The sequence below is a fragment of the Carcharodon carcharias genome, chromosome 18, assembly GCF_017639515.1.
Source record: "Carcharodon carcharias isolate sCarCar2 chromosome 18, sCarCar2.pri, whole genome shotgun sequence".
Lineage (NCBI taxonomy): Eukaryota > Metazoa > Chordata > Chondrichthyes > Lamniformes > Lamnidae > Carcharodon > Carcharodon carcharias.
In genome coordinates, this window is record NC_054484.1 from 35509184 (window position 1) to 35522670 (window position 13487).

At 40.8% G+C, this 13487-nt stretch overlaps 1 protein-coding gene across 12 annotated transcripts in view; it reads right to left on the bottom strand.

The window, feature by feature from the left end:
* Positions 1–1193: 1193 nt before the first annotated feature.
* LOC121290334 (type 2 lactosamine alpha-2,3-sialyltransferase-like) overlaps positions 1194–13487 on the bottom strand; it is a 112327-nt gene continuing 100033 nt past the window's right edge. For all 12 annotated transcript variants that reach the window (XM_041210670.1, XM_041210664.1, XM_041210666.1 and 9 more), the window contains 2 exons: positions 10086–10238; positions 1194–2275 (listed from right to left, as the gene is read on the bottom strand). In XM_041210670.1, the coding sequence (XP_041066604.1) occupies positions 2186–2275; positions 10086–10238 (243 nt within the window). In that variant the 3' untranslated portion in view covers positions 1194–2185. The remainder of the gene's footprint in view (positions 2276–10085; positions 10239–13487) is intronic.

A 13487-nucleotide genomic window follows, 5' to 3' on the forward strand; every position in this document is an offset into this window, starting at 1 on the left:
GATAGATTACCTACCTGGTAGGTACCTCTTTATTCTTTGAAATATATCCAGCCCTGCTATAGAAGAATTGCCCAGTTTGATAGGTTCTGCAAAATACATGCGCTGATCAAATATGAAAATGTGACTTGAATGGAAAGGAAAGTTATGGGTGTATAGAATGGGAAACTGATCCAATGTCATGTTTTATGCCTCCACTGAAGTTCAAGGTTCTGCTGTAGGTGTCAGTCCTCTAGTTAATTCCATCTGCCTTGCAAACAAAATCATTACCTCCATGTCCACATGCACTTTCCAGCAGGTGTCGCCTTAGAGCAAGCAGTAGCAAGAATTTGATCTTCATAGCTCAAAGAGTAGAGCACCCGTACTTAACAAATGAAATATCAGGAGGTATTATACACAAGAGAGAGTATTCTGATTTGTTGCCAAGGGCTCTCTCCAGAATCTGCAGTTCTTTTGGCACTGGCCCAAAAAAAAGAAAATGGTTACAATAAGAGCTTAAGTGATTTTAAAATGAAAAAAAGTACAATTCTTTTGTAAAGTTCAGTACATTGCAATTTTGGAAGAAAATGAAACCACTGAAATTCTAAGGGCAATGCATAGAAGTGGATAGGGGAGGAAGTTAACATTTTTTCCCTTCCTCTCCATTGATTCCATGCTAGGTTTCAGAAAGAGGTCTCTCCCATGCCTTGTCAAGTGGCCATTCTTGCTGTGTAAGCTTGTATGTTTGGGCCAAAAATGGAGCCTGTGGATCATTAAGTGCCAAAGCATTATACTATTGAGCATGGAGGCCCACATACACTAAGGCAATGATTACAAGAGGGTTGGGTGGGGAAGCATTTGAGGGACTATAATTCTGCACAGCAGTACTACACAACTTAAGGCCCCTAAAATTAGGTTTTCCCATTTCAGAGGAGGCATGACTAGTGCCAATGGAATAAAGGTTCTTGTTGCTCTCTAAAAGGATAACAAAAACCATAAGGGATTTGGCTCTCCCTAATCCAGGAGTGTGCTGCATGGCTTCTATCACAGCCCTATGACCATCTAAACCAAGAAAAAGAAACTCTACATATAGGGGATTGAACTGTAGATCTGAACAGCTTCTCAAGCAAGACAGAGAAAGGGAATATGTACAACTGCTTCTGAATATGGATGTATGGTTTCTGTAACAGGAGATAAAGTGAATTTTTTTAATGAAATTACTTCAGCTAAATTTATTTTTTTAAACACATATTCTCAAACATTCTATTACAAATTGAAGGCACTGACTCCATCCATTGAACTATTAAGAAGCAATAAATACAGTCTATTATTTTCAAACTACATAATTCAGTCCTGGAATTCTGCGATAATGCTTCTAACTTCCATGCCACAAACTGAAATGATCTTACAAAGATCAGAGTAAATCTCAAATCATCTTGGTAAATAAGTTATGTAACTGTGCCCAAACTGAAATGACACAACCAGAAACATAGCAGTAAAACTGAACAGATAATTCCATTTCACCATAACAAACTATGAACTATAACAAAGCTTCAGGAAGGCCCAAAGCCTTTACTTGAAATATTTTCATCATTTAAAAAAATTTAAACTATTAGAATAATTATCAACTTGAACATTAAGTTATTACAATTTAAAGTGATTGTAAGTAGCATCACAGGGGTACTAGCTTCAAGGGTGCTGTTGTCATCCGAAAGAAGCTGAGTGCATATTAATTGTATTTCAGTGCTGTGCAGGTGTATGTAAATTCAGCTTCTTCAGGCCCCATCCAAACCACTTCCCATGATGTAATCAGCAATCACTGGCAAAGCATTTTTCCAGCTACAGAAATGACAAAATGGGATGTTAAGGTCAATCCATTTTTTATTTTTAAGAAGTTCTTTTCTGAGAGAGGTTTTAATGATGAAACCCCATTTCAGCTAGGGTCCATCACTGGCAATAGAAAGTCTTTCCGATGCCTATTGTCAGAGTCCTAGAAGGTGGCTTGCAATGCCACATAGCAATTTTAACTCGTGCTGCTCCTCACATCACTGTTCCACACACAAAAGGATTTATATATTCTCTTGTGCTTAATCTTTCAACAGTCCAACAATTAGTGGTTTGCTTCCCCAGTATAAGTAGAACTCCAGACAGCATGGGAAGCTGTGCTCAACAGTATACAGCAGCACTGATTCCAACAAGATTGCTTACTTCAAAATTTTCCAGTCAAATCAAAAATTGTATTAGATGATTTCAGTCTCTTCAGAAGCATTTGTTCAGCAGTAACATTATGGTACACCATCTGCAAATTCAATGGTACAATTAATAGCATTCAAAATATGCTTGGAAATGTCATCATACTAAACGTAAAGCAAACAAACTTTGTTTTTAATAACACTTTCATTCATAAAACATACATTAGGTATGGGCATGACTCGTAGCTTGGATGTGAAAATCACACTGAATCACAGGGCTTGACTACTTCCTTGTCAGTGATCCAGAGCAAACTTATCACCAGGTTATTGAAATCTGACAGTAGTAGTGCAGTGACAGAAAACAGATCCTTTAATGACCAACACCAGTATGAACATTTATTTTTTGCAATGCAAGACCCATATGGCTGCAGAATACTGAAAGAACATCTGAACATACATACAAACATATGAATTAGGAGGAATCTGCCATTCGGCCCCTTGAGTCTGCTCTGCCATTTGATAAGATCGTGGCTGCTCTGACTGTGACCTCAACCCTACTTTTCTGTCTACCCCCATTCCCTTTGACTCCCTTGTCAATCAAGAATCTAACTCAACCTTAAAAATATTCAGTGACTCTGCCTCCACTGCTCTTTGGGGATGAAAATTCCACAGACTAACGACTCTCAGAGAAAATATTTCTCCTCATCTCCATCTTACATGAGAGATCCCTTACTTATTAAACTGTGTTCCTTCCCATAAGGAGAAACATCCTCAAAGCATCCGCTCTATTAAGTCCCCTCAGGGTCTTACGTGTTTCTATGGAGATCACTTCTCACTCTTCTAAATTCCAATGGACACATGACCAGCCTATCCAACCTTTCTTCATAATATAACCCCCCCATCCCAGGAATCAGTCCAGTGAACCTTCTCCGTACAGCTCCTAATACAATTATATCCTTTCTTAGATAAGGAGATTAAAACTGTACAGAGTACTCCAAATGTGGTCTCGCCAATGCCCTCCACAAACATCCCTACTTTTATATTCCATTCCCTTTGCAATAAAACAGCAACATTCCATTTGCCTTCCTAATCACTTGCTGTACATACATAACTGGCTTTTTGTGATTAATGTACCAGGACACCCAAATCCCTCTGTACTGCAGAGTTCTACAATTTTTCTCCATTTAGATAGTATGCTGCTTTTCTATTCTTCCCATCAAAGTGGACAAGTTAATGTTTTCCCAAATAATACTCCATTTGCTAATTTTTTGCCCACCCACTTCACTTAACTTTTGCAGACTCTTACCCTCTAACCTATCTTTGTGTCATCAGCAAATTTAACAGCCATATTTCATCCAAGTCACTGGCACAGATTGTAAATAGTTGAGGCCACAGCAGTGATCCCTGTGGCACTCCATTAGTTACAGCTTGTCAAACTAAAAACGACCCATTTATCCCTACTCTCTGCTTCCTGTTAACTAACCAATCTTCTATCGATGCTATTATGTTACCCCCAACACCATGAGTTCTTACTTTGTGTAGTAACCTTTGATGAGGTACCTTATCACTTGCCTTCTGGAAATCCAAGTATATCACAGCTACAGGTTCCCCTTCATCCACATTACTTGTTATTTCCTCAAAGAACTCCAATAAAATAGTCAAACACTATTTCCCTTTCACAAAACCATGCTGACTCTGCTTGATTGCATTCAGATTTTCTAAGTGCCCTGCTATAACCTCTTTAATAATAGATTCTAGCATTTTCCCTATGACAAATGTTAGGCTAACTCGCCTTTAGTTTCCTGCTTTCTATCTCCCTCCTTTCTTGAACAGAGTTACATTCACTATTTTCCAACCTGATGGGACCTTTCCAGAACCTAAGGAATTTTGGAAAATTAAAGCCAATGCATCTATTACCTCAGCAACCACTTCTTTTAAGACCCTGGGATGAAGTCCATCAGGTCCTGGAGTCTTTTCAGCCTTTAGTTCTAATAGCTGTCTTGGTACTCTTTCCCTGGTGACTGTAATTGTTTTAAGTTCCTTCCTCCCTTTCACCTCCTGATTTACAAGTATTTCTGGGAGGTTATGGATTTTCTACAGAAAAAGCAGACACAAAGGTCTGTTCAACCCTTCTGCCGTTTCCTTATTTCCCATTATCAATTCTGAAGACACACTCTCTAGAGGACCAACGTTCACTTCAGTTACTCTTTTCCTTTTTAAATACTGTTTTTATGTTTTTAGTTAACTTTCTCTCATACTTTAATTTCTCCTTCACTATTTATTTAGTGATTCTTTGCATATTTTTATATTCTGTCCAATCTTCTGACTTGCCACAAGTCTTTGTGGAATTGTAGGCCTTTTCTTTCAATTTGATACTACCTTTAACTTCTTTAGTTAGCCATGGATGGTGCATCCTTCCTTAGAGTCTTTCTTTCTCACTGGGAGCATCTTTGCTGAGTTTAATGAAATATTCCCTTAATGTTTACCACTGCATCTCTACAGACCTATTCCTTAACCTAATTTCCCAGTTTACTTTTGGCAGCTCTGTCATCATTTTATGATGTTTAAAGCACTAGTCTTAGACCCACTCTTCTCTCCCTCAAACTGAAAGCGAGATTCAATTTGCCTAGAGACTCCTTTAAAATGAGATCTTAATTAATATGTCTCATTGCACATTACCAGGTCCAGAATAGCCCACTCTCTGGTTGATTCTAGAAAATTATGCTCTAGGAAACTGTCCCAAAAACACACTATGAACTCATCTTCCAGACTATCTTTGCCTATCTGATTCACCCACCCGTGATTAAATCACCCATGGTTATTGCTGTACCTTTCTTAAAGCTCCCGTTATTTCTTCCTGTACACCCTGTCCTTCAGTGTATTTACTTTAGGGGACCTATAAACTATTCCCATAAGTAAATTCTTACTTTTGCTTTTCCTTATCTCTACCCAAACTAATTCTACATCTTGATTTTTAGAACTAAGGTCATCTCTCACTATTCTACTGTCATCCTTAATTAACAGAGCTACCTCACCCCCTTTTCCTACCTTCTTGTCCTTCTGAAGTGCCATGTATCTGTGTATTCAACTTTTCTTTGATTTGAGTAGAAGTGTATTATGTCACATGTCTTTCAATTTATTAAAAAAACAAATGTTTCCCCATTGCTGGTGAAACATACCCATTGTATAGACTGGCAGTAACTCATATTTACATTTGCAGTTCATGTTTTCCATTTGATCCAAGCGCTATACAAAGGGCAAGTCCCCCACAATGTCAAGTTTCACACGCAAAATGACTGTCATGTTATTTAGCAATAAAGACTAGTTTCAGTAGGAATGATTTCAAGGGCTGAATTTAACGCCTCGCAGGCAGGTGCACGCCCGACCCAATTGGGCATAAAATAGCATAAGACGACAGTGGGTGAGCCTCCCGACATCATCCCACAGGGGCACAATTTCAGGGTCGGCGGGGGCATGCGGGAGTTGGACCGGCACCCACCATCAATTAAGAAGCCACTTTGGGCCATTAAAAATCCAATTGAATCCAATTTCATGTTGCCAGTGTGATTTTGCGCTCATCGCTCGGGCAAAACGGGCAGCATACATTTTGCAAAATCTCATCCAAGGGCAGGATAAAAAGGGTCAGCAGCATTGCCAGTGTGAGTAGTGAGGAGTTTAGGAGATAGTTTGCTGCTGGTTGCTTATTTGAACTTGACAGCTTCATTTCTGTTCTGAGCTTCATTCTTAGCATTTCTAGGCTACATTTCAGGACTCATTGGTGTCTCCAAGGCGCCCAGAGGATTTTGACCATCTGGACCTTTCCAGGTATCAGACAGCCTTCAGTGGCCCTGGTAATGGGGATTGTGCTCTCTGCTGGAGGCTTACAAGGGAAATTAGAGATAGTATTAGATCCAAGGAAGAGGCATACAAATCGGCCAGAAAAAACAATAGCCCTGTGGATTGGGAGCAGTTTAGAATTCAACAAAGGAGGACCAAGGCATTGATTAAGAAGGGGAAAATAGAGTACGAGTGTAGGCTTGCGGGGAACATAAAAACTGACTGTAAAAGTTTCTATAGGTATGTGAAGAGAAAAAGATTGGTGAAGACAAATGTAGGTCCCTTACTGTCAGAACAGGGGAGTTTATAATGGGGAACAAAGAAATGGCTGACCAACTAAATACATACTTTGGTTCTGTCTTCACAAAAGAGGACACAAATAACATGCCTGAAATGCTGGGGAACACAGGGTTTAGTGAGAGGGAGGAACTGAAAGAAATCAGTATTAGTAGGGAAATGGTGTTGGGGAAATTGATGGGATTGAAGGCCAATATATCCCCAGGGCCTGATAATCTACATCCCAGAGTACTTAAGGAAGCGGCCCTAGAAATAGTGGATGCATTGGTGGTCATCTTCCAAGATTCTATAGACTCTGGAACAGTTCCTACAGATTGGAGGGTAGCTAATGTAACCCCACTATTTAAAAAGGGAGGTAGAGAGAAAACAGGGATTTATAGACCAGTCAGTCTGACGTCGATAGTGGGGAAAATTCTAGAGTCCATTAAAAAGATTTAGTAGCTGAGCACGTAGAAAATAGTGGCAGAATCGGACAGAGTCAGCATGGATTTATGAAAAGGAAATCATGCTTGACAAATCTACTGGAATTTTTCGAGGATGTACTAGTAGAGTTGATGAGGGGGAGAAAGTGGATGTGGTTTGTTTGGACTTTCAGGAGGCTTTTGACAAAGTCCCACATAAGAGATTAGTGTGTAAAATTAAAGCGCATGGGATTGGGGGTAGTGTATTGAGATGGATAAAAAAACTGATTGGCAGACAGGAAACAAAGAGTAGGAATAAACGGGTCTTTTTCCAAATGGCAGGCAGTGACTAGTGGGGTACCGCAGGGGAAACTGATGGGATTGAAGGTGCTGGGACCCCAGTTATTCACAATATATATTAATGATTTAGATGAGAGAATTAAATGTAATATCTCCAAATTTGCAGATGACACAAAACTGGATGGGAGGGTGAGCTGTGAGGAGGATGCAGAGATGCTTCAGTGTGATTTGGACAAGCTGAGTGAGTGAGCAAATGCATGGCAGATGCAGTATAATGTGGATAAATGTGAGGTTATCCATTTTGGTAGCCAAAACAGGAAGGCAGATTTTTATCTGAATGGTTATAAATTGAGGGGGAAATGTGCAATCAGACTTGAGTGTCCTTGTACACCAGTTGCTGAAGGTAAGCATGCAGGTGCAGCAGGCGGTAAAGAAGGCAAATGGTATGTTGCCCTTCATTGCCAGAGGATTCGAGTACAGGAATAGGGATGTCTTGCTGCAATTGTACAGGGCCTTAGTGAGACCACACCTGGAATATTGTGTGCAGTTTTGGTCTCCTTATCTGAGGAAGGATAACTTGCTATAGAGGGAGTGCAGCGAAGGTTTACCAGACTGATTCCTGGGATGGTGGGACTGACATATGAGGAGAGATTAAGTCATTTAGGATTATATTTGCTGGAGTTCAGAAGAATGAGGGGGGGATCTCATGGAAACCTATAAGTTCTAACAGGGCTAAACAGGGAAGATGCAGGAAGGTTGTTCCTGATGGTGGGGGAGTCCAGAACCAGGGGTCACAGTCTGAGGATACGGGGTAGACTATTTAGGACTGAGATGAGGAGAAATTTCTTCACCCAGAGAATGGTGAGCCTGTGGAATTCACTACCACAGAAAGTAGTTGAGACCAAAACATTGTATGCTTTCAGGGAGGAATTAGATATAGATCTTGGGGTGAAAGGGATCAAAGGATATGGGGAGAAAGCTGGAGCAGGCTATTGAGTTGGACGATCAGCCTTGAATATAATGAATGGCAGAGCAGGCTCGAAGGGCCGAATGGCCTACTCTTGCTCCTAGTTTCTATGTCACCTCCTCTGATGAGGAAGAGAGGGACAGAAGGGAGAGGAGGCCAAGTATCCCAATGCAGCGTCCAGGGGAGTGCCCTGTGAGAGGAGGGGCAAAGGGCCAACAGATGTTCCAAGGTGGAAGGGGCCACAGAAGATGCCACTATCCTGCTGCCAGGGTTTACAAGCGGTGATGCAGCTTGTTAACTGGATTGGAGAAAGTCAACATGGATTTATGAATTGGAAATCACATTTGACAAATCTACTGGAGTTTTTGAGGATGTAACTAGCAGAATAGATAAGAGAACCAGTAGATGTGGTCTATTTGGATTTTCAAAAAGCTTTTGATAAAGTCTCACATAAGAGGTTAGTGTGCAAAATTAAAGCACATGGGTTTGGGGTGATATATTGGCATGAATTGAGAATTGGTTAACAGACAGGAAACAGAGATAGGAATAAATGGGTCTTTTTCGGAGTGGCAAGCGGTGACTAATGGGGTACCACAGGGACCAGTGGATGGGCCCTAGCTGTTCACAATATATATCAAAGATGAGGGAGCCAAATGTAATATTTCCAAGTTTGCTGATGATATGAAACTTGGTCGGACTGTGAGCAATGAGGAGAATGTTAAGAAGCTTCAAGGCAATTTAAACAAGTTGAGTGAGTGGGCAAGTACATGACAGATGCAGTATAACATAGGTAAGTGTGAAGTTATCTACTTCGATAGGAAAAACAGAATGGCAGTATTATTTAAATGGTGATAGATTGGGAAACGTTGATGTACAAAGGGATCTGGGTGTCTTTGTATACCAATCACTGAAAGCAAGCATGCAGGTGCAGCAAGCAGTTAAGAAGGCAAATGGTATGTTGTCTTTCATTGCGAGATGACTTGACTACAGGAGCAAGGATGTCTTACTGCAGCTGTACCAGGCCTTGGTGAGACCACACCTGGAGCACCATGTGCAGTTTTGGTCATCTTACCTAAGAAAGGATATACTTGACAAAGGGAGTGCAGCGAAGGTTCACCACACTGATTCCTGGGATGGCAGGATTGTCGTTATGAGGAGAGATTGAGCTGACTAGGCCTTTATTCACTGGAGTTTAGAAGAATGAGAGGGGATCTCATTAAAACCTATAAAGTTCTAATGGGGCTGGGCAGACTGGATGCAGGGATGATGTTTCCTCTGACTGGGGTGGGGGGGACACATGTAGAACAAGGGGTCACAGTCTCAGGATACAGGTAGGCCAGTTAGGACTGAGGTGTGGACTGCAACTAAATCATAACAGCTTGGATAAATTGGTATCACTCTTGTTTCTAGCTCAGAAAGTTGTGGCCGCATGCTCCACTTATAATCAAGAATGACATTCCAGACAAGGGAAGCTGCATTATTGGTGGTTCCACTAGACCAGGTTGATGATTGTGATCCCAGTATTCTCCCAGGGTTTGATTCTCTCTCCACCATCACCAAAATCAACTAACTGGTCACTCACTTCATTGCTTCCAGATGCTGCTATGTGAAAAATGCATGCTTATATGACTAGAGTCACTGTGTTCACAGTAATTCCTGGTACACAAAACAAACGGTTTCTGTAAGATGTGATAAGGCATTTTCTTCCAACGTATTACAATATTTTGGTAAAGAAAACAAGATAACAAACAGGAAGGGAAGTGACTGCAATGAAATAAATTGGTACCAGGAAGGAGTTATTGGAATATGAATGTGTGTACTAAATGGAAGGGGTTTAAAAGCCGGAGTTTTTAGAATTTTACAAAAGAAGGTGCTTGTGTGGACAAAGGAATCCCTGACTGAAGGCAAGCAAGTACCAGCGCTAACCAAAATTAATTCACAGCCAACAATATTCACTAGCCCCTGGAGTTTTTGGAGCTGTTGCAAGTTAAAAAAAATAGAAAATACACTATTCTCTTGTTATCTTCCTTAGATGAGAAAATCTATATGCAAGTCCTACAGTTTAAATGAGTTTCCAATAAATATATAGAACTTGGATTTGATTCAGTGACTTACCTTGCTCATGGCTGACATGGTATCAGTGCCATAATAATGCAAAGTGCTATTAGGATTATATGCATCATATTTAAATCCAGCTATGTGAACGTTATCACACATCGTAAGTGCCATAGATACGGCAATAATTCCAGTTGTTGGATATTGAGGTGGCTGTCAGAAAAAACAAGTCAAATGTAAGTGTATTTGCAAAGGCATCAAAGCCAAGGGAAAAGAAATAAATATTTGAGCACAGCTAACAGATGCTGCAAGACCTTTTATAAATAATGCTTTATCCAGTCATTACCAAAAGTGCGGAATCTTAAAAATGCATAATCCATAAAGACACATTTTAATACTTATATCAAGAGATAAAATTGAACCATCATTACACAGATTAAAAGATCTCTATTTCAATATTCTGCCAAATATTCCTTATAATCAACACACTTCCCACAAAAGAATGTTTATACACAATAAACGTCATCGAAAGGGTCAATCTGATTTTCTGATCGACAACTCTGTGTGGATCCAATATCAATCCTTGGTCACCGTTACTGGGACCAGCTGATCCAGCTGGAATCTGTTCTCTATACACCTGATTTTTATACTTTTAATTAAATTTAGAGGGATTACCAATAAAGTAATTGTACTTTATCTTGGGAGCCAAGGGGGACTAGTTAAATGACATACTTAGGAGGTACATGTAGTTTGAACAGCTAAATGATTAGACACAGTTTCCTTCAATGAGGTGACAGCTCCTCCTGATATGAATTAGGAGAAATCAAGCGAAAGGCTCTATAAAATAAAAATCAAACAATATTTCTGAATTCTAGTTTTTCTGTTTTGGAAAAAGTTTAGGCTTAGAACAATAAAAACGATCTTCACTTCTCCAGCAAGCGGTTTTTAGTTGCTCCTATCCATGGAAAAGTGAGGTCAGATGACTGGAAACAAAGTCCTTGACCGGTTCTTAATAAAGTGCTAATTTCATTATATGAATCCCTGTCAAGTGACAAAAAAGATTCAAACCATCAGTGCCAACTAGAGAGGAAAACAGAAAGCCAATTCTACACTTGTGCTGTCAGGGGCTGGTCCCCAGAACAGCCTACAGAATCAGAAAGATAGGATCAGTATACTCAGTGCTGGATGTCCAAATTCAGAGAAAAAAAGTTACAATATTGAGGCCAAGCTATGACCCCATTTGACACTAGAAATACATAAGTAAATTGGTACCACTGCTGATTTGCAGAGTGCAGCTTACGATTTGCAGAGTACCTGCACAAAACAAGCACTAGCAAACCCACAAGCTATTCGCCAGGTTATCAAATTAGTGAGGCTTTCTTTTTGACTTGAATAATTTAACTTTGTGCAATAAAACTTTTTCTTTTAAGCATGTCACTTGTTGTTTTCCTTCCATTCGGTGTTTTTTTTGGTTTGCGCTGCCTGCAGCAGCAGTCACGTTACCATCAACTCAGCCTTAAGAGTTACAAACAGCACTGATCACAGATTTCTCACTGGCTGTCTTGGATTTCCTCAACTTGTCCAATTCCAGTCGAAGGAGGAGCAGGTTTCTGGCACAATAGATGACCAGCACCCATTTGTGGGTGACACAACTATTTGAATGAGCAAGAATAATGGATAGATGGCCATTGGGCTACTGACATCAGTGCAGGTTATCAGTCAAAAGTATAATGTGTACAATAGTAGACCTGTACTACTTGAATGTTGAAGCAGCACTTCCAATGGGTGGAAATCACGAGAGGAGGTACTACTCTTTCATCCCCAGTTTCAAAAGGTCATTTATGTCTTCTACAGGTGCACAACCACTTTAGAAGAATGGAAGCCAGTTATCCAATAGTACTGAAAGCAACTCTGCACCCTTGTCAACAGAGAAGGGAAAATGTGGCAGAAGGACAAGTGGCCTCTTTTGATGCATGGCTGAGCAGACTTGTGTGAAAAAGATTGACTGAACAGACTTTAAATGAAGGCAATGCTGCAGCCTCTAATGGCACTCCGATAAGCTCCTCTACATTCCACTCACTCCTATGTTCTAGGTCAAATCCCCCAGGCTTCATTACCAATGTCGGTGTCTCTATCCCTAGCAGTAAGTCACACAGCCACAAGAAGGTCCCTGCAAAGTCCTTCTCACTAACATCTGGGGACTCATACCAAAATTATGGTGTTGCCTAGCCTCACAGACTTGTCAAGCAACAGCTTGAAATAACCATATCCACAGAATTAAACCTTCCAGTCAAGGCCCCAGACCTCTTCATTACCATCTCTGGGTATGTCTTGTCCAATGGGCAAGATAGACCCACCAGACGTGGGGGCAGTGTGGTATACATTGGGAAGGCGTGGCCCTGGAAGGCCTCAACATTTATTCCAGACCCCTTAAAGTCTCATGGGAAAGGAAGCCTCCTGCTGATTATAACCTACTTTTCTCCATCAGCTGATGAATCAGTGCTCTTCCACTGAGAAGCAGCACTGAGGGCAGCAAGGGTACAGTATGTATTCTGGGTGGGAGACTTCAAGGTCCATCACTGGAGTGACTCAGTATCACTGATACTGACTAAGCTGGCCTATTCTGCTGCATTATTAGATGGCTCTGCCACTGCCTCTCTTCCTACCTCTTCAATAGCCCTCTCAAGCAACCAATCGGTGGGTGGGAGGGGGCGGGGGGGGGGGGGGGGGGGGGTGGTGGTGTTGTTGGGTCCTCATCCTGATAGAGTTCAAGTTGTCATCCATCTCGTCTCTCCTCTCCTCATACCATTCTCCAATTCTAGCTGCTTTTTCTAAATGATCAGGGATTTGTAGTTTGGTAGACACTGGCTTGGCAATGAAGAGCATAAAGCCTGTCATCAAGGTACTCTAAGAAGTTATGCTTTAAACTCTGTAGATCGGAAGTAAGAAATAAGAGTCTCCTCCTTAGGAGCAGGACACTCTGGAGGTTCTGTTCTGGAGGTTCATAAAACCTTCTCGAGTTCATAAAACCTTCTGCTTGTCACTTGGCAACCTCTCAAAGCACTGCATAAAGAGCACCTGCTGACTAATAAGCTCTGTATGCAGCCCTAGTAAGATGTAAAATCCATGGGTCCATCCCCATTTGTTTCTCCTCACTGGTGCTCTTTATCAATTGATGCTCCCTCCTTTGCTTTTCCACCATTAAATGGAAACCAGATGGAACCATCAATGCAGAGGGGGAAAAGTAATTGGATGGGAAAAGATGTTGAATAACAAATGTTTTGTTTGTTGCTTTGTGCAGTACATCAAAACACCACATCTTGACAATGAAGTTGTGGAGAGTTGCCACCTACAATTTTCCAGTCTAAGGTACATAAAGCTTCCAAGCAGGTAGGGTCAGGTATGTCCCACAAGAAGTTTGCAAGTAATAACACTAGGAAACAAATCATACTAGACGATTCC